General features: G+C 32.5%; 1 protein-coding gene across 1 annotated transcript in view; it reads right to left on the reverse strand.

The window, feature by feature from the left end:
- Positions 1 to 12,037, reverse strand: part of LOC106457841 (lachesin-like) — a 135,646-nt gene extending 123,609 nt beyond the window's left edge. Inside the window, exon 1 of the mRNA XM_022383886.1 lies at positions 11,943 to 12,037. Within this exon, the coding sequence (XP_022239594.1) occupies positions 11,943 to 12,012 (70 nt within the window). The 5' untranslated portion in view covers positions 12,013 to 12,037. The remainder of the gene's footprint in view (positions 1 to 11,942) is intronic.
- Positions 12,038 to 13,402: the final 1,365 nt, after the last annotated feature.

Raw genomic sequence — 13,402 nt, forward strand, 5'->3', positions numbered from 1 at the left:
CCATTTGATTAACAAACAATATGTATTATTTTACTATCTTACATAACTTCCAAGGTGTAATGCACTGATACACACGAAAGAACAAATTCAAATAATTTTTATATATGCGCTTGCTGTTACTTTTACTCCGAATTTTCGGAAAACCCCGTTATCTGAATAATGACCTATTGCACCTAAGTTCCATTTGTTACACCCTCAGAAATATCCATAACTTGATAATAACTGAAACTTTAAACAAGATTACATGTTTTTAACATTCTTCAGTAGTTATAGAAAACCTATAGGTAGGAATAAAGAAAGTAAAGGCAAAAGCTCACGAATTTGTAATAATGCGGGTGATCTTGTTACAGATGCCAAAATTATTGCCGACAGTTTTAACGATTATTTTACTATGCAGGGTGTCAAGTGTCAAGATAAATCAATAGTTCAATTCATTTATCTTGCACCTAAAACCACGACAAACATTCATACAGCAATTGGTGGACTTTCAAATTCTTCTTCAACTGGTTAGGATGATATTCTACCTTCGGTGATAAAATCTGCTAGTGAGCCAATAATTGAACTCTTAACTGTACTTGTAGATAAAGTATGTAGTACAGGATAATTTCACAAGATGCTTCAAGTTACTAAGATCCTACCCATTTACAAGAGTGGTGATCCAGATAATGTCGAAAATTATCGACCGATATCTATTGTATCAGCATTTGCACGTGTTGGTGAACGTATACTTTATAATAGAATTATTGTTTTTGTTTTTTTTTACAAAATAATAATGTTTAAGTAATTCATAATTTGGTTTCATTAAGTACAGATCAATTGAAAAGTGTCTATTGGCAATTACAACGAAGATTATCAAGGCATATGAAGTCAAGAAATCTGTTTAAGTTTATGCCCTAGACATTGCCAAGGCATCTGATAGCGTCAATCATACAATTTTACTTCTTAAATGTAATCATTATGGTCTACGATGTAAAGTGTAAGAAATCTTAAAATCTTATTTAAAAATAGGCAATGTTTCACTTCAATTAAAGCTATAAAGTCTAATTTCTGTAATATTCATTGTGGAGTTTCTCACGACTCAATCATTGATCCTCTCTTATTTATTATTTATGTTAACGATTTAATATCTGTATGTTCTAAAGATAGTTGCTATCTTTATGCCGATGATATGACTCTTGCTATAGAAGCAGATTTTCTGTTATTAAACAGCGAATGATGAATTGCTCTCTATCGCCATTTGGCTTATTGAAAATTGCCTACTTTTAAATATTCATAAGTCACAATATATGATTATTTCAAGGGAACAGGTTAATGCCGATTTGAAAGTGAATGGAAATGTTTTATCCATGGTTGATTCAATTAGGATTCTTGAAGTTATTATTCAGAACAACCTTAAATAGAATAAACAAATAGAAATAACTTCCAAAAACTTGCTAGAATAGTATATATTATGACATGGTGTAAGAAAGTGTTTCCACTTAACAAGTTTATTACGCCATCTTTTATAGTGAAATGACTTATTGTATAAGTGTATGGGGTACATATTTCTATGCATTAAGACCAATCCGGTTATTACAAAAGGGAGTTTTAAGACTAATGATTGGTCTTCCATAAAGAGCATTTGTGATTAGCAAAGTTAAAGAATATGGAGTTTTAACAGTTTATCAGGCCTGTGTTTACCGATTCATTTGTATTGCAAAGAATATTACATTATTTAATTCTGATATCAACTTGTTAATTCTCTCCAGGGAAAGTTTATATTCCTTTTGGCAAAAAAGGACTCTACATATATCGATCAAGTAATTCTGTTTTGAGATCCAAGTACTTTTTGAATTTGGCTCCGATTGTTCTAAATAGAATTCCATTAGATGATTGGTTAACTTCCAGTACCAAGCTATTTAAAATGAAAATGAACAATTATGTACATTCTAATTACTCTATGTTTGGTCTAACATATGGATAATCATTGTGTATAGTTCTTTTTGTAGTTTTTGTTTGTAGTTTTCTATAGTTATTTATCCATTATGGCAGTAACTTTATGAATAATAATAAAAAATTCAAATCTCATCAATATACTCTTTTTGATATTTTCATCATAGCTTTAGAATTCTTATTTTTTAAATTAAAAACGTTCTTTTCATTTGATACATTAATACTGACTATCAACAGTTTTAATTATAAAATTGTTTTATTCGCCATCTATATATTAAATCTGAGGTTTAAAATGAAATTGTTCCTTTCGTGGTATTTTAATGTTAAATGTTAAAGTTTTAAACTACAAGTTTCCTTTTATTCGGATATCTTAACGTTTAATTTTGAAATTTAAAACGTTTTATTTGACATTCTATTGTTGGGTTTGATACTCACTAATTGAAACGTTTTTCGGTGATTTAATTTAAAGTTTCTCTGATATGGTATTTTAATGATAAATTCAGTAGCTGTTGTGTTTTAGTGCAAAGCTACACAATGAGCTGTATACGCTCTGTCCACCATGAGGAATAGAGCCTTGGATTTTAGTGTTGCAATTCCTTAAACTTACCGCTGATCTACCAGGAGACAATTTTTAAGTAAAAAATTAAAAAGCCCGATTAATTAGTTTTATGAATAATGGATTTCCAAATTAAGGTTATGTTTCCTGTTTGTCGTTAAGCGTAAAAATGCAAAATGAGCTACATCACAGGGGTCGAATTCCGAACTTTAGATATAAGCCCTCAAGTTTACCGCTGAACCACCAAGTGGATTCGAAGTTAAGTAAAATTTAATTTATTCTTCAGTAACTATTTTAAAGTTGTATTTTTATTAGATACTTGAACAATATTTTCCTTTTATTATTATTTTTTTTGTATTTTAAGTTGAAAGTTAAAATGCTTCTTTGATTCGATATGTCAAAGCGAGAATTTCAAAATATGAAGGGCTGGGTGTGACTTAGTAGTTATCGTGTCGGACTGTGGATCGAAAGATCTAAGATTAGAGTAGCAATATGACTCTGAATATACCCCGTACTTACAACTGGGAGTCTTTGTTACCGTGACAATCAATCAGTCTTAGCTGCTGATGGTACTTATTCGTTATCAACAGGTCAAAGTTAAAGATAGCTATACTGAAATTTCGAAGTCTTTAGACTGGCTAATTAGTTCAAGTGATGCGCAATTTGTATTTCAAGTTTTATAAACCAAACACCAAAAGATGCCAAAATTAAATGGGTATTTAAAACTTTCTGTTGATTTGTTAGGGGAGCCGAGCATGGCCCAGTAATTAGCGTGACGAACTTTGGAGCTGAAATTCTGAAGTTTGCGTCCCGTTAACACAAAAATAAAATGCGCTTTCCACTCTGAGGCCGCGGTTGCGTTATAAGAGTGACGGTAAAATCCAACTGTTCAGTCTAAGAATAACTACTTAATAGCTTCGAACAAACTATCGTTGATTGTTGTACATCCTGTTGTTTGACGTCTGATGACCATTTCAACCTTTCGGTTGTTTAGTTATCTCTCGTAAGCAGTGCAATTTGAATAACTACACATCCATTAAGGTTACATCGTGCTAATGTATATCTTATTGTTCCGGAGATAACTTTCACATTTGTGGCTAAATAATTGACAACATCTCTATGTGACTGTCATGTATCACTTTATGAGCATACCCTGAGTTACTTAAAATCGCGAATCAAGCGCGATCCATAGACTAGAGTGCAGAACTGTGGATCTAGGAATTCCCTGTTTTGTACCCCGTTACAGATAAACAATAAAATAACGCTCTGTCCTTTGGGACATTTAGTGTGTTATAAGAGTGACAATAAATTTCATTATTATGTCTGAAAAGAGTTGCCCAAGAGTTGGCAGTGAGTGGTGTTTACTAGCTACCTTCTCTGTAGTCTATTACTTTAAAATAAGGGATGGTTATAGTAGATAGCCATCGTGTAATCAAACAGATAATTATCGTTTAGGTTAATAACATGTATGAAGCTTAGTGATAACACATCCTTTTTAATTTGAAGTAAAAAATGTGTGATTATATTTTAATATCGAATTTTTTTAGTTCATGATAGAATTTTCTATGAATACACAGATACTTAATAAACATTTGCTTAGTAACGGACTTTGCTTACAAAGCAGTAATTTATCGCAAAGCATATCAATTTCATGATGGAAGACTGATTGTGAATATAATAAATTTGGGAAAGTTAATATATATTTTTGGGTCAGCTATCTTAACGTAGGAAAAAAAAAGGTAAAATACAATTTTATTTACTGTATATGGATTCACCATCACGTGTTTCCGTAATATTTGAGTTGTATTCGTTTTATAGAACTCTCTAATATTTATACATATAACAAAAACATACATAATTTTATATAAGACTTGTCTCAAGTTTTGTAGGAAAATGAGATATAGAGAATATAATTGGATAGCATTATATGTTAAAATGGTTAATGTATTATGAAAAATAAGGTATCAATGACTAGAAATGCTAAAATGCGTTGTTTAAAAAATATTATAATACTGTATAATCTTATATTTCATGCAGAAAAGCAAAACGCTTCGATGTTTTATTAACTTACAAGAAAGCGATGTAGATTATGAAAGACAATATGTTCAAAGAAACAAAGTGCAACGCTAAGGTTGTATATTATGAATCTAGTAGTAAAGTGTGGCCAATGTGTCGGGCTGCTGATCGCAAGCCTCGTGTTCGAGATGTGATGCCGCTTAACACGCCCTGCGCTTTCATCTGTGGGCGCGTTTTAAAATTAACACTCTGTGTTGTTATTCTGTTCAAGAAATGAGTACTGCTGGCTGACTGCCTTTCTCATTGTGTTGCTTTGTGTTAACTTCAGAGAAACAAACATGAACTAAAATAAGAAGGAAAAAAATAAGTTACATTGAAATGCAATCCTCCTCCCCCCTCCCAAGAAAAATTACTGAACCTTAATATTAAAACTCAAGACCCATAAAATGTTCTAATTCATAAATGTGTGCGAAAATCCAATGGACTTCAGTAAACGAATATATAAGATAATTGTTCATAATCATACATTCCAAGTCCACTGTTACGTTAATTTATTGTGGGAACCCCCCTACTTCTGTAAAAATACAAACAAATGAGATAATAAATCCTGCTTAAGCAACTTTTGCAACTGACAACAACCTTTAAGATTTTTTTTTTCTTTTTCGTATAACATTTATAGCCGACGGTTCTCATTATTTAAGTTCTTACTGGAAGTAATAGGATTTATTTCCTTTCTTATGGTCTTAAATTTTGTGGAATTAAAGAATCACATCATGCAGTAATTTAATTAGTTTTACAACACATGTTTATTCAAGTATATTTACGTGAACGAGGAGAATTTATAGGAATAGGTACACTGACAGGAATGACATATATTTTGCCCTTTGAGGAAAATGTATTTGATTATCACCCATTAATTAAACCCATCACGCTGCAGAATTTATGTAATATTTTTATGATTTTATCTAAGCTTGCGCTTGTTACGCTTGATTTATCAGATAAGATACATCATATTAAGGAATCGTTCTCCGTTGATTATTCACTGATATATTTGGTATACACTGTGCGAACTATTAATGGCATATTTAATTTCAACATAAGAACTATATATGGCTATGTGTATATATATATATATGTATAAATACATCAAAGAGGTGCGAGCTCAATATTACATTTTATTTCAACAGATAGCGCTTTCGCAACATCAAGATTACTCTTCGGCCAACAACAAATCAATTGTTTTAATTCTTACATTTGCGCAGCTTTTCATCAGACTTTGCGCTTCATTAACATCTAGCACAGCATATTGTCCTCATGCTTTGCCAGATTATCATAGCTCTACTTCAGGCTTCTCACTTGATTAGTACCTAGCATGGCTTTTTTTAAATCACTCTACTGGCCCCATGCTCCGCCAGCTATACATCATACTTTTCGCTTCATTCACATCTAGCACCGCCTATTGCCTTCATGCTGCGCCAGCTTTACATCAGGTTTCTCACTTCATTAGCATCTAGAACAGCATTTTTTAAATCACTCTACTGTCCCCATGCTGCTCCAGTTTAACTCAGCTTCCTATCAAATTTCTAACTTTATATCTGGCACAACATTAGGTCAATAGGCTGATTTAAAGAAAGCTGCTTTAATACAAGGAATCAAAAAGTTGGCTTAAAAGTTAACTATAATGTTGCGAAAACATTTTCCCTAGATAGATAGAGCTGGTTTTAAAATCTGCGGGAATGTAATAATAAAATAAAATCGCAAATCCAATTAATGGCAACTAATCCTAAGTCAAAGACCACAAGAATAATCATCGGAAATGTCCAACATTCCAAAAAACAAGAACAATTTAATGAACAAATTCCATACCAAATCAAAAGCAGGTCCATTAAAAACTTCCTAGATGAATTTAGTGAAAAAACTTCAAAAATACTAAACAAAAAGAATCTTATAAGACAAAATCTGACATTAGCAGAAAGAAAAGGCCTAAAACGTCTTAGGAAAACATTGTCATTCAAAGAGCCGATAAACGAAACTCGGTCGTGATTTTAACAACCAAACAGTATGATTCCCTAATGACAAATATATTGAATGATACTTCTAAGTTTTCTCAGTCAAAATTGATCTTAACCCAACATACAACAAAAAATTGAGAAAACTACTCAAAATATTATTAAAAGAAAAAAAAATATTACCTTTTGTTTGTTTGTAATTAAGCACAAAGCTACACAATGAGCTATCTATGTTCTGTCCACCACGAGTATCAAAACCCGGTTTCTAGCGTTGTAAGTCCGCAGATATACCGCTGTGCCACTGGGGGGGGGGGGGGGCTTTTGCAAACCAATCCATAAAAAAAAACAAATAACCTTTCGCCTAGTTATGTCTTCTTATAACTCTTTAAACTACAACCTTGGTAAATACTTTAACTGGATTTTAGAATCTTATGTTTCCAAAATAAGCATCAAATTAAAAACACTTCACATCTTCTACAACACTTACATGGTTTCAACAATGACATCATTATGTCTAGCTTTGATGTCGTAAACCTAGCCCTTCAAACCATTTGTCATAAGGCAATACAACTTACTGCAGAAATTAGTTCACAAGTACCACATTTATTTGATTTCAATACGGGGATTTGTACTTTCTTCAGTTACACAGACTTGCCATTATCAGGTACTTTGACCACTCTTTACTCACCTCACATTGAACAACATGCCATAGCCACCTCATGTATAAGCCTACACTTTAGCTCAGATATATAGATTTGCGGCTTTACTTGTCAAGATGAACAAACAAACTTTCTCCAACACATCAACAACCTACATAAAGACATACAATTCACAGTGGAAAATGAAAATAATCACACGATAAATTTTCTAAACGATGACATCACACGAACCCCCAAGGCTTCACCACTAAAATTCATAGAAATAACACATACAGCGAAACTGACGTAAACTGGTTATCGCACCATGTACTCCACCAGGAGCTAGACACTAAAAAGCCTCCAATTTAGCATACACTATATGCACCAGAGAAAATATATAAAGAAGGTGCGTACTTAACTCAATGCTTTACTAACGTTTGTTTGTTTGAAGTTAAGCACAAAGCAACACAATGGGCTACCTGTGCTCTGCCCACCACGGGTATCGAAATCCGGATTCTAGTGTTGTAAATCCGCAAACATACCGCTGTACCACTGGGGTTTTTACTGACATTGACCAGTTCCAAAATCTATTAATGAATTTGAAAAACAGAGACAAAAGGCATTTAACAAACAAACTCAAATTCTCCACAAAACAAAGGAAACCTAACCACTTGCACTAGCCCATATATATAGCAAATATAGCATACCTCTATCAGAAATTTCAAGAAAACTGGCACAAAAATATAACCTTAACATAACGACTAGATTTGTTTTCACCATGAAATGAAAATTAAACACATGTTAAGAAAATTATACAACAAATCCAACCCACAATGAAACGTTTACAAAAACAGTTACCCAGCCTTTAACGTAGGTGAAACAGGAAGTTACTTGAATACATGGTTAAAGGAACATCAAAATCTCCCCCTTCCCAAATCCATGAGCATATGAATAAAACTAAACACAGTTTTTCTGAACAGAATGTCATAATACTAAATCACATAGTCACATAATCTTAACATGTGTTTAATTTTCATTTCACGGTGAAACCAAATCTAGTCGTTATGTTAAGGTTATATTTTTGTGCCAGTTTTTTTGAAATTTCTGATAGAGGTATGCTATATTTACTATATATATGGGCTAGTGCAAGTGGTTAGGTTTCCTTTGTTTTGTGGAGTATTTGAGTTTGTTTGTTAAATGCCTTTTGTCTCTGTTTTTCAAATTCATTAATAGATTTTGGAACTGGTCAATGTTAGTAAAGACCCCAGTGGCACAGCAGTATATCTGCGGACTTACAACGCTAGAAACCGGGTTTCGATACTCGTGGTGGGCAGAGCACAGATAGCCCTTTTTGTAGCTTTGTGCTTAACTACAAATAAACACGCAAACAAAAATATAAATAAACATAACTTGTAAAGACAACATCATCCTCAAAGTAACAAATACGAAAATATAAACAAACATGACTTGTAAAGTCGACCTCTCCTCAGAGTAACACAAACAGAAATATAAACAAACATAATACAAATTGTTACAAGATAGCTCAAAATGGAATCATCTAACGAAACATAAGATAAGTAGTTTAATAACCACATGACTGGTAATCATACCACTTGTAACTGTAAATTGCTAATATTATAATAAATTAGATTTTTCTTTTTCGTTATTGAACATCTAACGTACCAGTATTATGTTCTATTAGGTTACCATCGACAACTATACCACTGTAACATGCTGCATTATGTTGAGTCAAATTTAGACTCTTGTTCGTTATTGAACATCTAACGTACCAGTATTATGTTCTATTAGGTTACCATCGACAATTACACCACTGTAGCATGCTGCATTATGTTGAGTGGTAACCTAATAGAACATAATACTGGTACGTTAGATGTTCAATAACGAACAAGAGTCTAAATCTGAGTAACCTAACAGAACATAATACTGGTACGTTAGATGTTCAATAACGAACAAGAGTCTAAATCTGACTCAACATAATGCAGCATGCTACAGTGGTATAATTGTCGATATCGACACTTATACCACTGTAGCATGTTGCATTATGTTGAGTCAAATTTAGACTCTTGTTCGTTATTGAACATCTAACGTACCAGTATTATGTTCTATTAGGTTACTATCGACAATTATACCACTGTAGTATGTTGCATTATGTTGAGTCAGATTTAGACTGTTGGTTAATATTATAACACCTAATGGTTTCTTATAAACATAACTAAGTTAATACTGATAAAAGCGAAGGTAAAAAACCCACAACTCACTTCTGTGTATTTTATTATAAGTTCTTTAAGTAGTCGTATTATGTATGACATTACGATTACTAGTCGTCCTGTTCTTAACTCTAATGGTTAGTCTATCAAAATAGACTACAACAAATAACTGAAAAAATAGTCGTTTATTTGAAACTACGCTTTTTGTCTTCATTAATGTATATCGCAAGTAAAGATTGTTTTCACTAGAAAGATAATTTACTTTTCTTTCAAAGTTACGACTAATGTAACTGTTTACTGAAGTGTGACACATAAAACAGGTGAGTTACAATGACGAGTAATAAAGGAGAGGAATCCATGTTATAATAACACGAGCACGTTACAATTAGAAATAGAATAGGTGTTATAACATAAAATTATCGTGCTGATAAATACTATATTCATTTCAAATGCCGCAACCTACAAATAAACGACTTATCCACTGTGTTTTATAGCTATTAGGGTGCTTAGAAACACCAGATTGGTAAAATATTTCACTAAACTGAAACTAAGAATCAACACAAATACCTTTGTGCAACTTGTAATAATTTCTTTCTTTCACTCTGTCCCTGTTTTACTTCTTCTACTTTAACTTTTTTTGCATTTTTTATTCGAATAACTTATTTTCTCTCGAATGTACGAGGATGTGTGTCTTTTACACACCATACTTAACTTCATATGTTATTAGTTTTTTCTACTCTCTACGTCTCTAACTACATGATCCATCTTTTCTACACTTCTTCTGTTTATACATTCAGTTTTAACAGTTCTAAAACTTGTGTTCGTTGGATACAATCTCTTACTGTATTACTTTTCAGATCTTTCTACATATAGATAAAGCTTGTCTATATGTCTACTGTCTCGATATATAATTTGTAACATTTTACTTATATCTAAGAACAGTAATGCTCAGTTACTATATACATAATTTCCAACTGTATTTAATTACACTTTAAATATGTTTTACTCTTATGTTCTACACTTCTGTTGTCTCTACGTAGAGGCTACATTTGCTTACATATTTGTCTTCGTCTCAATACACAAGTTTCAACCAACGAAGCCGCTGTCTCCATCACAAAACTACTCTCGTCCTACATCTCTCCGCCAACAGCTTTCAATCATCGTTACTATTCTGTTGTAACTGAGTATAGTTTCAGTTTTTTTCGGCATGACTGTTACAGCTTTTCTGAGTCTCTTCATAAAATGTAAGTCTATCTTACTCGTCTCTTGTACCTAGAGAGAATTTCCACCTTAAACGTCTGTTAGTGCTGCACAATATGTCTTGTCTCATTGGTATGATGCAGTTTTACACTCATTCGTTGTTCAATTATCTCATTTCCCCCGATTTTCGCTTTCCCGTGTCTCATCAGCTCAGTGACAGGTAAATTGCATACCTTCTCGTTCTCCGTATGTTACATTCATCTCATTTATATTTTGTTGTCATTTCTTTCGTTTTATCTTAGTTTCATCTTTTATCTTATTAGGTTTACAATTTTTCTTCTCTTGTATACACTGACATAAATTCATATATATCATGCAGTAAAAACAACCTTTAATTTCCTTGAGTTCTAACAATAACCTACATTTTTCTGGGCTGCGGAAACATTTATTTGCATATCCTTTCCTATATAAGTTGCCTCACAGCCAATCAGCTCACTATTACAATTGGGGAATGTTCCAAAGAACCAATTGCATGAATAATAATAGCAGGAATTTTTAATCTAATCCGACTGGAGGATAAAGTAACGGTATCATAGCGCATATGATGGATAAAATTAAAACTAGAATGTCATAATTTAATTTATATATGCATTAACATACATAGCATTTTTTATTTTAGATTCACTGTCAAGAGCTTCGGGAAGAATAACAAGGATTTTTTATGTCTTCTCAACTTATTAAGTTACGGGAAATTTACATTTCTGAATGTCAAACAAAACTTTGATATCATAATGATATTAAGCCTATTCTTAGTGTAAGAAACAAAAAGAGTTATTACCTTACCAACATGTTATATATATTCTGACGTTATTTGGTGAAAGCCTAAACTGAAATATGTTTATTCGCACATCTCCAACTAGTGCAAGAAACCACACAGACATATCTTAATCTACCCTTTTTCCTGTGTTTGTTATGTTATATGCTAGATATTTCACAAATTTCCACTGAAAACAAAGTGTTATCATATCTTAATCTACCCTTTTTCCTGTGTTTGTTATGTTATATTCTAGATATTTCACAAATTTCCACTGAAAACAAAGTCTTATCATGTTATCATCAATTGGCTCTAAGGAACTATAAATCAGCAGACAAAAATGTGCTTATGAACCAATGAAATTTCACTGATGAAATTAAACTTTTGTTGCAGTTCTGTTAAAAAAGATCAGTTGTCGTATGGTTTTCATTTGTACATATATATATAAACTTTGTGTAGAACACGATAGTAACAAGATCACAATAATCTCACGAAACACTAATATATTTTGTAATCTTAACCCCCTTTTCAATTTTGCTGAAATCTCACCTTTACATTCCTCCATACTGTACAAATAAAGAATCAGGGCCAATAATACCACTCTTGTTGATATTTTCATATTTTCAGCTCTGCAATATATTACCTTCTAGCACCTAGCTACTGATAAGCTTTCAATTGGTCCTTCGTATTCGTCTTTGATCAATACGAAGTCTCTTGAGTGAAGACCAGTCGCGTGCGTGTCGTCAGACAGTCTTACTCACCTCGTGGCTCTCACAGGTAGAATTAGCTTCTCGGGACCAGCTTATGCGCATGTGTAGTTGTATATACAATATATAATAGAAAGGTTCCGAGCCTTCTCTGCACAGCTTCAGAGTTTATAAGGCTTCAAGCAGTGGATTTAATTGGTATATTACACTAATTACATTACACTGAACATTTATCAGTACTAAACTTTTAATTAATATTTGCAGTCATTGCGAAACTCTTTGTACTCTGCTTGCAGCTTTCTAATGTTACAAATAAGCCAACGTTGCTCACTGTCTTGCTTCCCATGTTATGCATATATATATATATATAACAAATCTAATATCACATTTTCTGGACGTCGTTAGTCAAAGCTTACAATGGTAGTACCTCTACTAACAAAAACAATCAAGTAGCAGTATAAATATTAGAATATGGTCCTGATAGAAATTTGATAGTAATACTAAGAAAATGCTGAAATGTAGAGTCGAATTAGGCCTTCAATACAAGTTAATGAATGTTGGCACTTAGCAAGTTAAGAAAAGAAAATTTATATTTACTTCAAACATCTCGATGTGGCAAAACGCATAGCTTTATTTATTAATTTCTCAAACGCCCGCTTTTTTCAATTTTTAGGAATTTATACTTGATTGACTCTTTTTACAGTTAATCATAATGTATTCGCTTTTTAATGAAAAGCTACTCAATGGGCTATTTGCGCTCTGCCTACCACCGGGAATCGAACCTCGGATTTTAACGTTGTAAGTATATAAAAATAATGAATATTTAATCATTTTAACGTCAATTCACTTTGTAAAATAAATTATCTCAGGTCTAATGGTATGAATAGTATGCATTGCACAACACACACTTCCATTTAAACAAATAAATTAGGTCGTCGCGTTTTAGAGCACTTTCATTAATGTACCTCAAAAATGTACCTTAAAAATGTACCTCACGTATAATAGTTAAACGAACCGACTAAACGTCACGTTAGTGTAGCCTATGTAATGTGTAAAACTTAATATACTCTTATCCCTTATAGTGATGGCACATGACGAGACACACATTCGGCATGTAATGCTGTTTGAATACAAGGAGGGAAACAACGCCTCTGTAGCCACAAAGAATATCAAAGACGTTTATGGAAATGTTTTGAAAGTTCGTAAGTGTCAATGATGGTTCAGCAAATTTCTCTTAGGTGACTTTAGCCTTAAAAACTGTGATAGCAGGGGCCGACATGTTGGAATTAATGTTGATGTTCT

The sequence above is a fragment of the Limulus polyphemus genome, unplaced genomic scaffold, assembly GCF_000517525.1.
Source record: "Limulus polyphemus unplaced genomic scaffold, Limulus_polyphemus-2.1.2 Scaffold380, whole genome shotgun sequence".
In the NCBI taxonomy this organism is placed as follows: domain Eukaryota; kingdom Metazoa; phylum Arthropoda; class Merostomata; order Xiphosura; family Limulidae; genus Limulus; species Limulus polyphemus.